Below are 19,107 nucleotides of genomic sequence, written 5' to 3'. Positions count from 1 at the left end.
TGGTGCCTGTGGAACCCGCTGTGCTCCACATTCTACTCCCAGACACACACCTCACTGGAGCCGTCCTGGGCCCCTCCTGACGGCAGCCTTCCCCACCCCTGCCTTCGACACACCCAGAAACCCACCTGCTTCCCAGGAGCCAGCGGCGGCAGGAATAAGCAGAGGAAAAGCCTGACCACTCACCGTCTGGTTGTCCTCATAGAGCTTCAGGTCGTAGCCACTAAGCTCCACGCAGAAGATGATGGCTGTGACGCCCTCGAAGCAGTGGATCCACTTTTTGCGCTCTGACCTCTGGCCACCCACATCCACCATCTTGAAGGTGAGCTCCTTGAAGGTGAACTTGTTCTCCACAATGCCAGTGGTCATGTCCCGGGAGCGCAGGATGTCCTCGACAGTGGGGATGTAGTCGGGCGCAGCAATGCGCTCCAGGTCGTTCAGGTAGTAGGCCGCGTTGTCCTCCAGGTGGTACTCGCTAGAGCGGCCGAAGCAGGCCTGCGCCCCAGGGTCGGCCCAGAGCCGCCGCATGACGCCCAGCAGCTCTGGAGTGATCTCACCCTTGCTCTCAGCTGGACCCGTCAACGCGAAGAGCTGCACAGCGTCGTAGGCGCGATCGGGGTTGTGGAAGTCAATCTTGAGAGCGGCCAGGGCACGGATGATGCGGGTCAGTGAGTCAATGGCATTGTAGATGATGAGCGGCTTGTACTCCTTGCAGGCCTCCAGGTTGAAGCCTCCACTGTGGATGATCTTCATCTGCTTCACGATGGTGCTCTTCCCCGAGTTGCTGGTGCCCAGCAGGAGCAGCTTGATCTCGCGGCGCTGCCGCTGGCTCTCTGAGCGCAGGTGGCGGTCGATTCGCCGGGACCGACGCGCCGCCTCTTTCTCCTCTGAGCTTTGCCTACATCCCATGGTCTGGCAGCGGCGGGCCCAGACAGGAGCACGAGACTGGCGCCTCTCCTTCTGCCCCAAGAGAAGGGGACGCTGAGACGCAGGTGGCGTGCCCGGCGGACGACGGAGCCCCGCTGCCCTGGAGCGCTCAGTGTGGGCGGTGGGGCAAGGCCAGGCCCCACTGCAGCCCCTGCCCCAGCGCCTCTTCTGCGGCTGGCATGGTGCTCCTGCTGCGGGAGGTGGCCGAACCCTCCCTCTAGTGACACTCCCCCTCCCCGGGCTGCCACCTGGCCTGATGCGCAGCAGTCATTTCCTGTCCTCCTGATGGTGGGAAGCAGTCCACTCGCCTCTGCCCACTTGCCTCTGCCTAGGCTGCTGCCGTCTGGTCCCCGGTTGCTGTGGCGATGCTGCTAAGTGCGGCTGGAAGGCCTGCCGCCAGTGCCGCTGCCACGGGTGCTCCCTGCGGCCCCCCTGCCTCGGGCATCCGCCCTTCACCTGCCAACACAGAGAAGAGCATGAGCCTCCTCCCGCCATGGGAAAGGGAGCCTTCTGGAAAGCAGAAAGCTGCCCGGGGAACAATGACTTGAGTCCCCTCCCTCTGTGGAGCCCCACAGAGCTGGTGCCGAAACCACAGCAAACACACTGGCCACTGCACCCTGCGGCCAGTTTGCTGAAGCCAGGTGCTCGAGGAAAGGGTGCCCAACCATGAGAGGGTCTTCAAATTGCGGGGAGCAAGTCCAGGCCTTGCCGCCCCTCCCTGCCCACTGGACCCGGCGACCTCACCCTCTCTGAGCCTCGGTCTCCCTGTCTGGTGGTGGTGAGGATTCAACCTGGCGGCCCTGCTCTGATGCTGCCCTGTGTCCTCTTCTACAGCTGCTGGGGCTGCACCCACATGTGCTGTGGCATCCATAGGGCTCAGCCCCTCCCTGACTCATGGCGGGGATACAGGACAGGATAGCTGGGTGCCCCCACTCTTACCACCTCCCACAGGAGCTGGGTCACCCCTGCTCTCTCCCAGGGCAGGACACTCACCGGGAGGAGGCTGGCTGGCCCCGGGAGTGAGCAGACAGGCAGGAAGCAGAGAGAGGTAGAGGAGCTGGGAGCACCACAGGGTGGACAACAGCCTGGGGCTGGGGCTCTCTGGGGGGCAGGGTGGCTTCCTGCTGGTGGGTGAGGTGGAGGGAGGCTCAGGCTGGGCAGGCTGAGTTGCGGCAGCAGAGGCTGGGAGGGGCCGGGTGGTGGCCAGCTGTGGACGGTGGGATGGGCCAGAGCAGTCCAAAGCCTTGGGGGCGGGGGCGCGGAGGGGATCGCCGAGTCCAGGGCAAGGCAGGGACCCAGAGGCTCCCTGTCCCAGGCTGTCTTTCATGTTCCCACCCCTGCCTTGTTGATCACTCAGGACATCTGTAAGCTCTTGCCGGGGGTCCCCCAAGCAGCTGTGGCCAGGGCCCGCCCTCCAGAGCAGCTCAGGTTCTCCCTGCAACTGGGAGCCCAGGATGGGATCTGACCCCAATCTACCCCCACACATACCTCTTGCCACTTTCCCCCAACCTCAGCCCCTGCCCGGCGGCCTTCTGCAGCCTGCCCGTTCTGCCGTGCTCAGCGTTCACGCCTCTCACGCCCCCATCCCCCATATGGCAGGGAGGACCTGAGGCCGGCAGACCCTGAGAACCGGAACTCGCCTGGTCTCCCCACCCGTCCGCACACTCCCAGCTGGTCTGTTCGCCCACGAGTCCTAGCGATGCTGCTCTGGAGCAGGCTCCAAGTGCCTGTTCTCCCCTGGGCCGGGGCTCCCATCTCTCCCCGCGCCCTGGGGCCCGCCTGCCTCCACAGCCAGAGGTGCTTTAAGCATCTCACACTTCTCCCCCTGCAGCAAAGCTCCCTGTACCCCAACTACTCATAGGCTTATGAGTCTCGTCCCAGCTGGCAAACTGTACACACAACTCCACAGCTCAGAGCTCATTTCTCACCAGTCACAAGTGTCCTTGAAAAGTAAAGCATCCAGCGCAGTGCCTGGTACCCAGCAAGTGCCAGCCGGCCACTGTCCCCGTCACCTGTGAGCGCCCCCTTCCCCCTTGTCCCGCCTCCTCTGATGTTTCCATCCCCTCTCTGCCCTGCTCCCAGTGGCAGGACTCGGTCACCTGGGACCAGGCAGGCCTGTGTGCGGATGCCGCATGCCTTTCCCAGGGCTGGGGCCGGGGGCGCCAGAAGCAGGGCCTGGAGCATGGCCTGGCTGGGCGCCCAGAGGGTGCTCGTTTGTGCTGGTGGGAGGGAGGGAGGAGGGAAGGAGTCAGACTTAGGGAGGCCGAGGGACTTCACCAGTTCATAGCAGCCCTGCCTGCCTGTGGGGCAGCTGTGGGTGAGGGCTGCACAAGGGGACGCCTGGGACAGGGCTCTGCTGGGGGAACGGTGCCTAAACAGAGGTTGGAAATTATGCTTAGGATGTAAGTTCTGCCTAGTCCAGGGCGTAGGAGGTGCTTGTGGAGCATGTGTTGCAGGGTGACATGTACATAATACACGCAGCACATATGCTCACACACGTGTGCGTGTGCTGTGCAAGCAGAGGTCTGGGACGTCATTCCCCAAGTAGCACTGAACCAGGAGAGATTTGTTCCTTCTTTGTATTTTACCGTATGGACTGTATTTTCTTCAGTGACTTCTGCCATGAGGAAGGCTTGGAAATGAGTCTCCGGGCACTGAAAAGGCCCTGTCTCTCATGGCGCCTGGAACCGCCTCTCCCCGCCTTGCACCGTGAGTGGGTCGGGCAAGGCCCCAGTGCTGCTCCCTGGTCACTGCTGATGGCCCAGCAGCCCTCTGGGTATGGACAGGAGCCCAAAGCCCTCAACCTGCTGCCGGGGACGCCCTGCCACACCGAAGCTGCCCAGGACCCCTGGGGCCTCCCTGCCGGCACCACCCCTCCCAGGCGATGCTACTGACCTCCCTACCCAAGGCAGTGATGGCCCCATGTTGCCATTACTGTTATTCTCAATTCTGTGCTTTGAAATGTGAGGTGCAGACAGGCCTCATGTGATCAACTGTCCCTCAGTTGGTCAGTAACGACAAAGATCATCCAGAAGAGCAGGTCCCTCCCACTATTTGTTGTCACCTGGGACAAGCAGGCTCCCTGGTGCTAGGTCTGCAGCCTTGGGGTGCCCTGCAGTGACCTCTCTCTTGGGACACAGCCTAGCCCAAACAAGTTCTCTGCCTGGAATCACGTGGGACAGTCTCTTGCCTCCAAGCAGACCTGCACTTGAACAGAGACGCCAGCTGCTTCCTTGGAGGGCCGGCCTCGATCACTCTGCCTCAGGCCCTTCTCAGACCCAAACCCTCCCCTGCAGTGGGGCCTCAGGGAGGCTGCCGGGCCAGCCTGGCACAGGCTGTTCCCGGGAGGGCTCGCCTGTCACCGGGGCTGCCCCTGCCAGCAGTGCCTCTCGTCTGGCTCCTGTGCCGGAACTCTGCCTGTTCGCCACAGAGCAGCTCCCGCACAGCTGCCCCGCCGAGAGCAGGCCCCGTCCCCTCCTGCTCCCTGCGCCTCTTCCTACCGTGCTTCCCTTTCTCCGGTCTCTCCTGCCACACTGGGATTTCTGTAAAAGTGCTGAGGGCCTTACCTAAAACCATATACAAAATTAACTTAAAATGGATCAGAGACTTAAAGGTAAGACCTAAGACTATAAAACTCTTAAAAGCATAGGTCAAAGCTGCCTGACATTGAATTTGGCAATGATTTCTTGGATATGACATCAAAGATACAGGCAAGAAACAAAAAAAAAATCTACAAACTGAATTTAATGAAAATTTAAAAATTTTGTACATCTGAAGATAATATCCACATGTTAAAATGGCAATTCCCCAGACGAGGAGAAAATATTTGCAAATCACACATCTGATTAGGGGCTAATATCTAGAACATATAGGAAACCGCTAAAACTCAACAACAAAAAATCCTTCTTCAAAAGTGGGCAAAGAATTTAAAGAGACACTTCTCCAAATAAGATATACAAATAGCCAATAAGCACGTGAAAAGATGCCCAACATCACTAATCTTTAGCACAATGCAGATCAAAACCACAATGAGATACCATCTCACACCTATAAAGTGGCTATTATTAAAAAAACAAACAAACAACCCTAACGGAAAATAACAAGCATTGGCAAGAGTGTGGAGAAATCACAACTCTTGTGCATTGTTGGTGGGAATGTAAAGAGGTGCAGCTACTATGGAAAACCAGCATGGTGGTTCCTCAAAAAATAAAAAATAGAACTGGAATACAATCCGGCAATTTCACTTCTGGACACATACCCAAAGGAACTAGAATCAGGGTCTTGAAGAGATTTCTCTACCCATTTCTATACAGCATTATTCAGGTAGCTAGTGCGCAGAAGCAACCCGAGGGTCTACGGACAGACGAATGGATAAACAAACTGGTCCATCCTCATGAGGAAACAGCAGCCTTACAGGAGGAAGGAAGTTCTGACCCATGCTACATATGGATGACCCTTGAGGATATTAAGTGAAATACGCCAGTCACAAAAGGACAATACTGTATGATTCCACGTATATAGATGAGGTCCCTAAAGTCATAAAATTCAGAGACAGAAGGTGGAGCGGTCAGTGTCGGGGGGAGGGGATGCGGAGCTGTTGTTTAACGGGGACAGAGTTTCAGTTCGGGAAGATGGAAAAGTTCTGGAGACGGATGCTGGTGATGGTTGAACAACATCAATGTATTGAATGCCACTGAACTTTACACTTAAAAATGGTTAAAATGATAAATGTTATGGGTGTGTTACCACCAAAAAAGTTTTGTTGGAGACCTGCCAAAAAGAAAAAAAAAAGGCAGAAGGTCACATGTTGTGGGAGACAGAGAGGCAGCCTGGTGACCAATCCTGGCTTCCCCCACCACTGACATGGGCTCTTCTGGGCCCACATCGTCCATGCTGTGGATGGCCCGGTGCCAAGTCTCGTGGTGGGGCCAACCTCGCCCATCCAGCCCAGGGTCCACAGCCACCCTGTCTGAGGAGGCGGGACTTGTGCTTTGGGAAGTGTGTGCTCCACGACCTCATGGCCGAGGGCCAGGCTTCTGAGAATCAGGACTCTACCAGTGCATACCAGGAGCCACAGGGCAACACAGGAGAAAAAGGGGGACAGTGGCCAGGTGGCAGCCGTATGCGTCCAGCCAAGCAGTCTGCCATCTGCACCGGGCAGCCACCAGCCGTCACATCAGAGGCAGTTCCCTCTGCTGGAGGCACCCTCTTCCTTCCGATCGCAGGGCCAGCACGCAGAAGGCCCCACACAGGCCCCCCTTGCAGCTCTGCGGGGCTCAGCTGCATTCCAGCGGGGTGAGTGCTGGCGCACGGACCTGGCCGTGGGGGGTCGGGGCTGGGCTCGGGCTTGGGGCAGGAGGTCTGCGTGTGGGAGTCTGGGCTGGCCGAGTTCCAGTCAGGACCTCAGAACAGTCCCCCTGCTCTGACGCTCCGCTTCTTTGCTTTTATGCAAGGCTGCTGGGTTCACCTCTCTCTGAGTCTAACTGGACCTCCAGGGCCTTCCCAAGTTGATCCAAATGCAAAGGGTTAGGCGACCGTATTGCTCCCTGGCCCATACTGCTCACAGGTCCCGAGGTCCCCACCACCCAGGTCCCCACCACCGGTCTGGCTGGCAATCACTGAGAGAGAGTATCGGGCAGAAGAGGAGCCTGTGCAGAGGCCCTGACAGAGCAGGACAGAGGAGAGGGGCACAAGGCGAGAGGAGGGGTGGGCCCGACTGGAGGAACCATCAGGTGCATGACTGTGACTGTGTAGCTGTGTGTGTTCACATGTGCACTGCAGGACCGTGTACGTGTATTTGCACTGGTCTAGATATGTGCCTATGTGTGCAGATCTGTGTACACATGTGCAAGTAGACAGATGTACACGTATGGTTGTGTGTGGTGTGCTGGGAACAGAGGCGCACGTGGAGAAAAGGAACGCGCTCCAGTGAGAGGCCGAGGAGGGGCTTTGGGGCCCCCATCATCCCAGGTACTGGCTGGGCCAGGGATTTGATCCTGGCACTGAGGGCAGGTTGGGGGTCACTGCCAACTAGAGCAGGCAAAGGTCTGGGCGCCAGTTTCCGCACGTAAGGAAGGCAGGAGTCAGATCAAAGGTGGCAAATAAACAGCAATGCGGGGGGGTACCGAGATCAGAGAGAGGTTGGGGAGGTGGTGTGAAAGCAGTAGGTCTGTAAAGGTGGGCCAGCCCCCCAACAGGTGACAGGTGAGAGTCATCGTGAGCAGGAGGTCAGGAAGTGGAACTGCCAGTGCAAAGGCCTCGGGGCGGGAATACGGCTGGCCAGGCTGAGGGACGGGAAGGGGGCGGGCGGCCGGTGGTGAGGAGCGGACAGCTGGAGGCTACTGTAAGGGCTCTGGCGTTTCCTCTGACTGTGCTGGGAGCCAGCAGGGGGTTTGGTGCGGTGTGTGGTCAGCCCATTTCTGGACAGGGGAGGCTCCTGCAGGAAGCTGTCCAGGCAAGAGGGCAGCGTTGGGGGCGGTGGCTGGGGAAAGGTGAACACGTGGACTGTACAATCAGTAGCACCCGGCGATAGCATGGCACGAGGGTTCATTGTGGCCAGCAATGGGGTTGTTCTAGGAAAGGTGACACTGGAAGGAAGGGGCAGGTGTGTTCATGGTGGGCTCAGTACAGATATTGGACCAGCTGCGGCTCCCCAGCAGCTGTGGCGCTCTTTTGACTGTGGCTCTTGAAAAATTCCATCTAGGCCCCCGACAGGCCTCCCTAAGCCACCTACCCACTTGCCCGTGTGTGACCCCCTAAACCCACAGCCCACTCAGGGACCCCTTGGCTGAAAGCTGCTCTGCTCCCGGCAGACTCAAGGCCAGATACTTCAGCACATGTACCGACTGTTCCCTTCATGACCGTCCCTGCCCCACCCCCGACCCTGGTCATTGCTCACTCCCTGCCTGGCAGGCCCGGCCACCTTGAATCACAGCGCCCTCCTCCCCCAGACCCATCTCTCTCGTCTCCATTCATGTCACAGACGTCGAGTGGCAGCCCTAAGCCCGGGGTGCGGACATGGTGGTGGAGGATGGTGTGCTGCCACCTCTGGCGCTCTGCACCCTGGACACCCACCACACCAGGCCATGCCTCTCCCCAGGCGTGCGCCCGTGGCCTGGCAATGACATGCCGCGTCCACGGTTGCTGTCACTCACAGCCAGCATAGCGGCCCGGGAGCAAGGCAGAGCGAGCCTGCAGAGCACAAGCCCCCTGCGGCTCGCTGAGCAGCCCCTTCTGGGCCTTCCCACACAGGGAAGAGCGCCTGTGGCCAAGGTCACTCACGGTGTTGCTGCCTAAGCCAGGCTAAGCCATGGGGTCTCCAAGGAGAGAAGTCGGCTTATCGGCTGACTGGGCCGGAGAAAGCCTGAACCTGCGGGGCTGCAGGAGGGGGGCTCTCTCCTGACCAAGCCCCCACCTCCTCTGAGGGAGAGGGAGACAAGAGCCAAGCCCCTCACACTCCAGGCCCCCTCCCACCCCAAGGAAAGTCTGTTCAACACTGAGGCCCGAAAGGGGGGAGCTAGGGAGGGGGTGAGACCCTCCCCCATGGAGGTAGTTTGGTCCCACTGAGGAGGGACACCTGTACCCAGACAAAATGGTGGCGAGGCATGTTTGAGGCGCAAGCAGAGGTCACTCAGATGGCCAGCCGTGAGGGGATAGGAGTAGGACCACAGGGGCAGAGGGCAGCCAAGGTCACAGGGCAAGTGATGCAGACTGAGACCACACACGCAGTGTACCGAGCAGCCCCAGTCTTCCGTCGGATAGGATGCACCGCCCTGGCCTGATGCCCCTGCCGGACGCAGGTACCCGGCCCATTGCAGGGAGGGGCAGTGTCTGAGGTCCGGGGCCTCTCTGCAGTCCCAGCGTTGCTGGCTCTGCCCCTCCAGAGGCAGCCCCAGCCTGCCCGGGTCGGGCTATGACTCAGCACTGCTCACCCCCGCTTGCTCAGACACCTCCTGTCCTGGCAACAGCAGCCCTTCCACCTGCCAGCTCCACCTTGGCACCCAGCACTCACTCTTGGTGACCTGAAGTGGAAGGAGAGGGGGCCTGGCACGGGCATATGTGACCTCAGGCAGAGCAGGGACGTTGCTGCCCTGAGTCCCAGCAGGCCCTCGTCTCAGGGTTTGCAGGAACTGGCAGGGGCAGAGACATGTTGTGGTCCACGTGCCTCTGCCGCTGGTTTTGGGGGCCACACTGACTTGCAGGACAGAAGGAGCTCCCCCAGTCGCCAGGCCCAAACCTACTCATGACGCTGCCACCTTGTTCCTCTGAAGAGTAGGTCCCTGTCCCTGCCCCCCGGAAGCAGAACGCAGCCCCCGCATCAGCTCCCCTGTGGCTCTATTTTAGAAACCGAAGTCTGGAAAAGCCTCTGCCTGTGGCCATCACTCGTTATCGGTTTGCTTCCCCTCTCGATGGGGAAATGTTCCCACTGCCCTTGCACCGCTGGTATACTGGAATCCAGCGCTCACGCTCTTTTCTGTCTGATTGTCATGCCAGGTCCTCGCTCATATCCCTCAGTAGGTGTCCCAAAGCTGGGTCTGGACCCTGCAGAGGCCCACGTGGCGGCGGCGGCGGCGGCTCTGCGGTCTCTAAGCCGATGTCCTTTGTCCGGCCTGGGTCTTCAGCAATCCTAACTTCCCTACCCGGCCTGAACATGGGCCACGGCCCCAAGATGATACATGTCACCGGTGCTCAACAGCTGCTGTACTTAGCCAGCTGGCAGCATGTCACTGGTCTCATCCATATGCGGCACCTAATGGTCTGGTCACAGTCTGGGGCCCCGCCAGACTCTTCATGAAGCCGCATCCACATGTTCTTGGACTATGAGGAACAGCAGCAGGCTGGGCCTCAGAAAGGGTCTGCCCCAGGAAAGCTGGGCATGGCGGGGACTGGGAGAGGGCCGGCTGCACGTTCTGAATCTATCATACCTCCTCTGGCGACTGGGGCCACCGGGAGGAAGGTGCTGTCCCAGCCACAGCCAGGGCCTGCGTCTTCATCCCGCACACAGGTTGTCTGGCAGTTACATGCGTGCCGGTCATCTCTCATCAGCATCACAGTGCGCCTGGGATGTGGGCGTGGCCTCACTGATGTGAAAACTAAGGTTGGAGAGAGAGGGGGGCCTGCAGGGCTCAGCCTCCCCCAAGCCCTTGGTCTCCTGATGCCCCCAGCGCCGATGGCCATAGCATAACCTGGTGACCTGCTGTTATTCACTCGACATGTTCCTTTAAATTGACTTGGGTTTTTTACTTAGAGATGTGCTTTGAAAATGACTTCATATTCCCACTTTAAATGGAAAGCCAGAGTCACTCAACATAGATGGAAGTAGCCTAAGATCTCACTACTGTCAAGGAAACGCTGTGGCTGCTGACTGGGGACCACAGCCTGCAGCCACGCAGCACCCCCTGCCCCCCCCACCCCCACGGCTCACTGTCTGTGAAACAACTGGGACTGGCCCCTGCGAGAGCTCCAGCGGCACCAAACGGGGATTTCTTCCTCCCGGGAAGGGGCTGAGGAACAGAGACAAAAAGGGTGGCACTTCCCTCCTGGTGCTGCTCACAGCGGTGGCCTCTGGTCACTGCCCAGCCCCTGGGGCGCAAAGGGGTGCACAGGGAGCCTGGCTCCAGAGGCCCTCTCCACTGGGACCCCGGGGCAGAGGCAGTGGCGCTGGGACGAGGGCTTTTGGGTTGCAGTGTCAGCATCACGTCCCTTGTCCTCATTCAGGGCAATAGGCCATCCTTTATCTCAGCAAAGTTGCCCACCCCGACCTGCTGTGGCCTCTCCCACTCAGTTCCACAGGCCTGTTCATCAGGGCACCACCCCCCGCCGCACCTCCCAGAGCCAGATCAGCCAGCCAGGGGTGCAGCGGGCACCGCGCCCAGGCCGAGGCCCTCCACCCTCCACCCTCCACCCTCACATCCGTGGGCACTCAGTCGTCTCCCGCTGGGCCCTGTCTGCTCATCACCCTGCCCTCTGGGAACTGAGCCCAGCAGGTAGGCTCTGCTTCGGACTCGGGGGACGGGGGTAGAACCAGCTGCATCTGTGCATCTAGGAGCTTGTCCCCTGGGTGGGGAGTCAGTGAGGCCATTTCTGATAAAGAGCAGTGCCTGGGGAAGAGGGAGTAGTGATGTGTGAAGTCCGGGAAAGTGACACTGGAGGAGACACAATGACAAGAAGCTGCCAGTCACCCAGGGGTGGGGGACGGGCTGGGGTGGGGCAGGGACCTCTGAGGGGGACACCGCCCCAAGGGCTGGCCTGGGCCTGGTTCAGCGTAGGTCCGCCCAGCAGCATCCCTGCCATGGCTCCCTGGGGAGTGGCTCGGTGCCGGCTGCCCTGACAGGGACCTCCCAGGGGCTGGAAGGCAGAAACTCTTGAGGCTCCCTTTTGCCCACACAAGCGCTGCTGGTGAGGGGGTGCATCAACCTATGCCCAGGACCCAGCGTGGATGTTACCCCTCCTCAGGGCAGATGCTGGGCACCTGGTTCCCCAGAAAGGCCAGCAAAGCGAGGCCAGGGAGCGGGGCTGAACGCAACATGTGCTCCTCACACCCTGCGGCTCGTGGGCCTGGCCAACCTCACAGGAGGAGGAATCGGCTCGGCCCATCCCAAACGCTCGGATCATTTTTGATATGACATGTTATTCTTGGATTAAAAAGACATCTCCCTGAGTAGGTAAAAAACCTCTTCTTGCTTTAATGCCAGAAACACTAGAAGGGGGACAGGGGACAGGCCACCCTCTCAGGAGGTGCCCTCTGGGGAAAGCTGGCCTCTACAGCCCCACTCCTTTCTTCCTGTGCACCCCACAGAACCCCGGTCCCTGCCTGCATCTTCCCCACGCCCACTGTGCCCTGCCGGGCCTACCTGGCTGAAAATGTCACCCTTCGAGGCTGGTTGCTATGGCACCAGGTAGCCCCCTTGGAGCCTGGGAGCTCACCCAGAATGGCCAGCTGGACCCGTGTGACCCTGAGCAGTGTCATGCGCCACTGGCCGGGGGGTGGGACTGGGCTTCGCCTTGGGAAAGTCCAGCAGGGATGCCCACGGAGCGCCCATGCTGGGCCCTGGGCTACCCGCCTCTCTGCAGGCGCCTGCCCTGACCACCCTCGCCATGCCCTCGGCTGGGCCGGGCTCCTGCTCGGGGCCCACCTTACCCTCCACTCTCCCTCCCTGGCTGCCAGCTCCACTTCCCTCTAAGCCGGTCTCTTTAAAAGACGTGCAGAACAGATGGATGAACACCAAAAAACATCGGCGCACCGCTCCACGGCTTCCCTAGCAGTCCCTTGGAGTGCGTTACCTCACATGCCCTCACTCAGGGCCTATGGCTGAGGGTTTACTGTGGTCCTCCCCTGGCCTCTCAGACGGCCTCTGCTCACTCATGGGCCATTGCCCTGACACCCCTGGGACTCCGTGACCCCTGCGCCTGTCTCTCCCCCAAATGCCCCAGTATGTCTCACCCTCCTCCCCAAGTTGTAGGCAAGCTCCCCAAGGACTCCAAACTGTGGCAATTTGTGCTTTTGTCACCCTGCCTCCGGCTTACACTTCCTCCTCCCATCTCCTCGTTCTAAGTGGCAAGGGTCCTCTTGAGCCTTCCTCCTGCCCAGCCCTCTTCTCTCCCTCCTGCCATCCCTGGCAGCCCTCCCTGTCCCTTCCCTATCCAGCCAGCTGAAAACACTACCCTGACCACGTCGCATCCTGCTGAAAAGAAGACAGGATCCTAGGGGGTGGGTGGAGCAGCCTGGACTGTGCATCACCCAGCGCGCCCTGGGCTGCGAGCCCAGTAAGCTCCCGCTCAGAGGAAACCAGCGTGTCCTGGACCTCGGGCCTGCCCCCCGGTATCCTCATGCCACGAAACCCCACACTCACTCCCTGCAAGTTGCCCCTCAGGCCGTCCTGGGGAAGGTGATTCCAGGTTGGCCTGCCCGGGTAGGCATTCCCTTCTCCGCCCTTGTCTTTTGCAGAGTACGCTTTATAGCCTTTTCAGATAGAGGGGTCCACCCCTCCCTGTTCTAATGTTAAAAAATATTCAAAACCCTGCAGATTCCACTGTGATTACAGATACATGTCTAAGATCCATTAATGACTAGAAGTTAGCATCAAAGTTGGGACTACTGGCTGGTTGGCATATTGAAAAGTGACTCAAAACAGAGAGCCATAAGAAATGATATAATATGTACTTCAACATTTTATTTTAACTAAAACAGATAAACATACACGCATTTGCCAATTTTTGGAGCAGGCCGTCCCTGTTCTGTTTAAACCACAGCCCTCCGTGTGTGACGGACAGTTGCCATTCCCCACACAGTGTGAGGTGGCAAAGTAACCAGGACCCGATTCCTAGCTGCCAGAGCTCCCTGTACCCAACCTTACAGTTGTCTTGCCCACACCAGCCTAACCTCAACTTTCACTGAGGCTTTTCAGAGCATCTTCTGAATTTCCATGGAAGCCCTTGCTACGTTCATGTGCCATCAGTTTATAGGAGAGTCAAGGACATAATCACAATGACAAATGCAAGTGACATATGCAGGTTTGGGACAAACATCATTGATCAAAATGGGATGGGTGCCAAAGTGTGCGGCACAGGTGGCCTGTTGTCCTGTACACTCAGCCTGCGGTGGTCGTGGCCAGCACGCTCTACCATGAGAATGAGGAGTGTCCCTTCCCCCAGTGAGCGCTGGGGGCAGGGAAAGTGTTTCTGAGCACCAAGATTTCTGTAAGGCTTTTTTCAAAGTATATTGTATTGATTATGCTATTCCAGTTGTCCCAATTTTTCCCCTTCTGTCCTCCTCTTCCCAGTACCCACCTTTCCTCCGCAATGCCCCCTGCTTAGTTCATGTCCATGGGTCATGCATATAAGTTCTTTGGCTCCTCCATTTCCTATACTGTTCTTCACCTCCCCCTGTCCATTTTTTGCCTACCAATTATGCTTCTTAATCCCTGCACTCTCTCCCTCATTCTCTCCCTGCTTCCTCTCAGCTGATAACCCTCTAAATGATCTCCATATTCATGATTCTGTTCCTGTTTTGGTTGTTTGCTGTTTGTTCTTAGATTCAATTGTTGGGAGTTGCGAATTTGTTATCATTTTAATGTTCATAGCTCTGATTTTCTTTTTCTTAAATAAGTTCCTTAACATTTCATGTAATAATGGCTTGGTGATGATGAACTCCTTTAGCTGTACCTTGTCTGGGAAGCACTTTACTTACCCTTCCATTCTAAATGATAGCTTTGCTAGATAGAGTAATCTAGGTTGTAGGTCCTTGCCTTTCATCACTTTGAATACTTCTTGCCAGTCCCTTCTTCCCTGCAAAGTTTCTTTTGAGAAATCAGCTGTTAGTCTTATGGGAACTCCTTTGCAGGTGACTCTGCTTTTCTCTTGCTGCTTTTAAGATTCTCTCCTTATTTTTAATCTCTGGCATTTTAATTATGATATATCTTGGTGTGGTCCTCTTTGGGTCCAACTTGTTTGGGACTCTGTGCTTCCTGGATTTGTATGTCTATTTCCTTCACCAAATTAGGGAAGTTTTATTTTTTCCAGTGAGTTTTCAGTTTCTTGCTCTTGCTCTTCTCCTTCTGGCATCCCTATGATTCAGATGTTGGCATGTTTGGAGATGTCCCAGAGGCTTCTTATACTATCTTCATGGGTTTTTTAAAATTCTTGTTTCTTATTTCTATTCTGGTTTAATGCTTATTTCTTCCTTATGCTCCAAATTGTTGATTTCAATCCCAGCTTCCTTCCCTTCACTGTTAGTTTCTTGTGAATTTTTCTTTATTTCACTTAGTGTACTTCATTTCTTCCTTTATGTTGTTGCCATACTCAATGAGTTCTTTGAGCATCCTGATCACCAGTGTTTTGAACTCTGCATCTGATAGGTTGGCTTTCTCCATTTCATTTAGTTCTTTTACTGGGTTTTGTTCTGTTCTTTCATTTGGGCCATATTTGTCTACTCAATTTGGCAGGCTCCCTGTGTTTATCTGTGTCTTAGGTAGAGCTTCTTTGAGTCCTCGTCTTAGCACACCTGATAAATTATATGGGGCAGAGCCTTAGGCAATCACCAGGGTGGGACAATCTGCCTCACCACTTTGTGGCTCTGTGTGGGTGGAGGGCTTGGAGAGAGGACAATGCCGCTGCCTGTCTTCTGGAGGTTTGCCTGGCACTCACCCTGATTCCAGTCACTTCACCCACTTTCCATATGCAACTGGCACCCTTCCAGCTGTTGCCCAGGTGGTGAATCCCAGAGCGGGTGGCTTTGCGTACGTTCTAAGTCCGTGCAGGCCCTTTAAATGGACTCTCCTGGAAATCCAGCAGTTTCTTCTGCTGCCCCAGCCCCCACTAGCTTTTACAGCCAGAAGTTATGGGGATTTATCTTCCTAGCACTGATTTATCTTCCTGGCACTAGGACCCTGGGCTATGCAGTCTAGCCTTGGGCTGGGATAGCTCACTCTCAAGGTATCCCTTCAGATTTTTATCTACCATTCCGCCATTGCCTCTATGCCCACCTGTGAAACTCCACCCCTCCTACCCATCTGGATCAATGAGGCTTCTTTAAATCCTTGGTTGCTGGACTTCCATAAAGTTTGATTTTCTGACAGTTCTGGGTGTTACTTGTTTTGAGGTTTTGTTGTAATTCTTCTTCTGGTTGTGCGAGGAGAAACATGTCTACCTATGCCTCCATCTTGACCGAAAATCCCTGTACGACTTTTAAATAACTCTGCATTTCATTTATCATGACAGTTTCTGCAAATGTTGGGGAAAAAACAGTAGCGTGCATATGCGAGTCACTACTGACTGTGCGCCAGCAGGAAAGGGACCTAGGGACACATGAATCTGTGTTTGTGGGTTCTCTGCAGCCCCTCCATAGCCACCAGGACGCTGGTCACTAGCCTAGCTTATCCAGGGCCCCCAGCCTGCCCGACTGGCCTGGTACCAGCAAACCCACAGCAGGTATCCCCTTAAAAGCACCCGTACTTTCTTTGCCCCTTCCTTATTCTGGAGCTAGAGTCGAAGTGGATGGGAGATGGACGAAGGCTAGTGTGCACAGTGTCCCAACTGCAGTCAGGTCCTAACAGATGGTTCTGCCTTGGCGAGGCAGCCTCTCAGCCTTGGGTTACTGCTAAAGATGACCAGGGAGCTCCATACAGGGAGCTCCCCTGTAGCTCCATAAAGACCCATGGCTCTGGATGCCCTCAACCATGTGTCCAGAGCCACCAAGGCTGACCAGAGATGTAATAGCATCGTCTGAGGAACACTGACTCACGAAGAAGTCAGGCCAGGAGTAAATAAGTAAAAACAGAAAGGTTCCACATACAAGGGGAAGGAGGCACGAGGGGCTTGTATACACAGACAGGAGGTGCGGCCTTCACGAGGGGCCAAGTGGACGGGTCCCTGCCTCGGGAAGAACCTGGCCACCCAGCTTCCATAGTGAAGGTACCTGGTGGCTATCAATCAGGTCCCTAGGCTGGGTGGGAACTCTGACTTAACCATTCTGGGCCTCTGCTGCCTTGCAACTTCCTGTCCCCTGCTTCTGACCATGGTGTCCCATGATCCCATCCCCTCACAATGGCTACCCTCTGGCCACAACCTCTCTAGTGAGGACTTTATGGGGCCAGTCAAGTGCCTGGCTCCTTCCCCAAGCCCCTCCTGCCTCCCAGCAGCTCCTTTTTGGTCTTTCCCACCGGGAAGGTAAGCACCGCCTCCGATTGGGTACCTTTTTCATCTTTGCCCCTCTCCACAGCCTGCTCCCCAAGCCTTCCAAACTTACACAGGCCTGTAGCCTGGGGGATCCGAGTCTCTGGGCTGGTGTGGTTCAAAGAGAACGGCATACTCCTGGGCCCACTCGCAGGCCTGAGGAAGGGCCCAGGAATGTGCATGTTGTCAGGCAATGCAGGTCCTTCTGAGGCCAGTGGCCTGGGGCCCCTGCACTGGAAGCTGCCCCAGGTCACGCTCAATGGCTGACATTGGTCCTCCCACCTGTGATGGGCCATCCCCAGAAACCTCCCAGCCTACAGCAGCCTTTGATGCTGTCTTGATGGGGTTCTGGAGAAGGAGAGCCTGAGCTGGAGATTCTTGGGCACCTGACTGGTTGAGGGAGCAAGTTCAGGAGAGATGTAGCGGGCAGGGCCAGGAAGGGAACCAGGCAAAAGTGTGGTCTCAGCCACCCTTCTCCCTTGGTCTGGTCCTGCGGGAGCTCTGGAGCATGAATGAAATCCGCATGTCCCACGCTAAGGGAAGAGCAGGGCCTCCCAGGCATTTCCAGGAGAGGGGCTCTGAGGGCCCAGGGCAGTTCTCTGTAGAGGCGATGAGGCTTGTGAGCAGGCGACAGTGGCTGTGGGGAGCTGTGCGCCAGCCGGAAAGGGTATCCGGGGGCACTGGCACTGTCTGCCACAGGCCCAGCTCCCCACCTCCTTTATAACAGAGGCCTGGGTCCAAATCTAACCACCTGCCCTGCCCACCTCCGGCCCCGGATCTGGACCGCCACAGCGGTCCTAAGCCGCCTCGCCCCCTCCCAGCTCCTGCACTTTGTGCTCCCCACCGGGCAGCCAAGGATCCTTTTAAAAATATGAGGCAGAGCGTCCCCCTTGTGCCCGAAACCTCCCCACAGCTTACCATTTCAGTTTGGAGCCACAGCCCAAGTCCTTCCGGGGCCCCAGGGCTCTCTGCCACACGTCCCCTGATGCTCCTGCTGCAGTGGCCCTCTTGCCGTCCCTTGAGTACCTGCCCGCTCTCAACTCAGGGCCTCTGCACTGGCTGTTCCTCTGTGAGGAACTCTGTCCCGAGAGCCACTCCACCCTTCCCTCTGATGGCTCAGCGGGCCTCTCTCACGTACCATGCTGACGGCCCCCCATCAGGCTCACAAAATGCCAGCTCCATAGGGCAGGCAGGGGCTGTTGGTTTGTCACTGATGTGCCCCATGGGCCCAGAACTACCTGGCAGGAGGAGCTGACTTGGTGCAGGGAAAGAATAGCTTTCTGGGAAGTCTTCCCGAAAGGCTATCGGTTCTCCCCAAAATGGACATGGTCGATGTGTGGCTGCCTCCCGCCTGGCCTGGGCAGACCCAGATATTGCCCTGCCTCTGAGCCCCAACCCAGAATATCCCTCCATCTGGTAAGCCCACTGGGGCTGGGCTTCTCTTGCTGCCATTGAAAGCCCGCCCCGGCCTCCACCCCGAGGCTGTTCACAAGCCGTGGCCCTCACCCTCCCTGCCCAGCTCCAGCTGTCCTGTGCCAGTGACTCTGGCCCACCCGGAGCCTGGAACGGCAGCTCAGCCTTCCGCTCCAGTCCTCAGCAGCCACAGCAGCCACAGCAGCCGCACCTTTCACAGCCTCCCTGCCCACTCTGCACTGGCCCTCCATCCCTTGCCCTGCCCCGGGAGAGCCCCAGAGCAGCTAGCAAGAGAAGGCTAACACTAACAGCCCTGGAGACTGAGGCCACCTAGGGACCAAGACCAGCCATGGAACTCCAGGAGCTGGAACAAGGATGGTGGGCACAGCGTGGCCGGGGGGCTTCCTAGCGGAGGCGGGTGGTGTGGAGGTCACCAGGACGGCCCTGTCAGTGCTCCTGTGCCCTCTCCCCTGCTAGAGGGCGGGGCAGGGCTGGGATGTGTGTGCGTGAGTACGTGCGTGTATGGTGTTATCACAGAGGAAATCAATGCTTGGCACTGGCCCAGTGTTTAAGGGAAATGAATAGATTTTGGCCGAGGACAAAGAGAGTTTGATTAATCAGAAATTGGATAATGGAGGCAACACTCTATTTTTCTTCCCAGCATTTTATCGGGAAATATGTTTACACAGCATATCAGAGGCAACAGAGTCGGGGAGGGGGGCGACCATCTTCCAGCAAAGCCCAGCTCAGAGACAGGGCTACTGAACCCACATGTGCTGATAGGGATGAGTGGCAGGCTCGCTGGAGTCCGGTGGTCACTCCCTGGGGCCACAAGGAAGCACAAGGGGCGAGGGTAGACAGGACGGAGGCCACACACAGCTGGGGCAGCTGGGATCGGGGGATGGGCCACAAAGAGGTGGGCAGGGGAGGGGGAAGGCACATGGGCCAGGTCCTCAGTCAGAACAGAGGTGGGTGGCTGGCCTTGGAGAAAGTGTCATCTCGTGGAGACCACTCCTTCCCTGGCCTGGTCACCTCCCCACCAACCCGCCCTGCTCACAGCTTCCCTGATCACTCATGTCCTGCTGTCATGCTGTCCCC

General features: G+C 57.4%; 2 protein-coding genes across 2 annotated transcripts in view; one reads left to right on the top strand and one right to left on the bottom strand.

The window, feature by feature from the left end:
- Positions 1-19,107, top strand: part of RSPH14 (radial spoke head 14 homolog) — a 78,166-nt gene that overhangs the window by 42,260 nt on the left and 16,799 nt on the right. The gene's annotated exons all lie outside the window — the stretch shown is intronic.
- The window catches only part of GNAZ (G protein subunit alpha z), a 55,935-nt gene that overhangs the window by 29,648 nt on the left and 7,180 nt on the right, over positions 1-19,107 (bottom strand). Inside the window, exon 2 of the mRNA XM_054592793.1 lies at positions 184-1,380. Coding sequence (XP_054448768.1) covers positions 184-906 — 723 coding nt within the window. The 5' untranslated portion in view covers positions 907-1,380. The remainder of the gene's footprint in view (positions 1-183; positions 1,381-19,107) is intronic.

Source organism: Pteronotus mesoamericanus, unplaced genomic scaffold (genome assembly GCF_021234165.1).
Source record: "Pteronotus mesoamericanus isolate MK-2021 breed Mesoamerican mustached bat unplaced genomic scaffold, CSHL_Meso_final scaffold_371, whole genome shotgun sequence".
NCBI lineage: Eukaryota > Metazoa > Chordata > Mammalia > Chiroptera > Mormoopidae > Pteronotus > Pteronotus mesoamericanus.
Note: the sequence above shows the minus strand (reverse complement) of the source record. Positions and strands in the feature narration are given on the sequence as shown.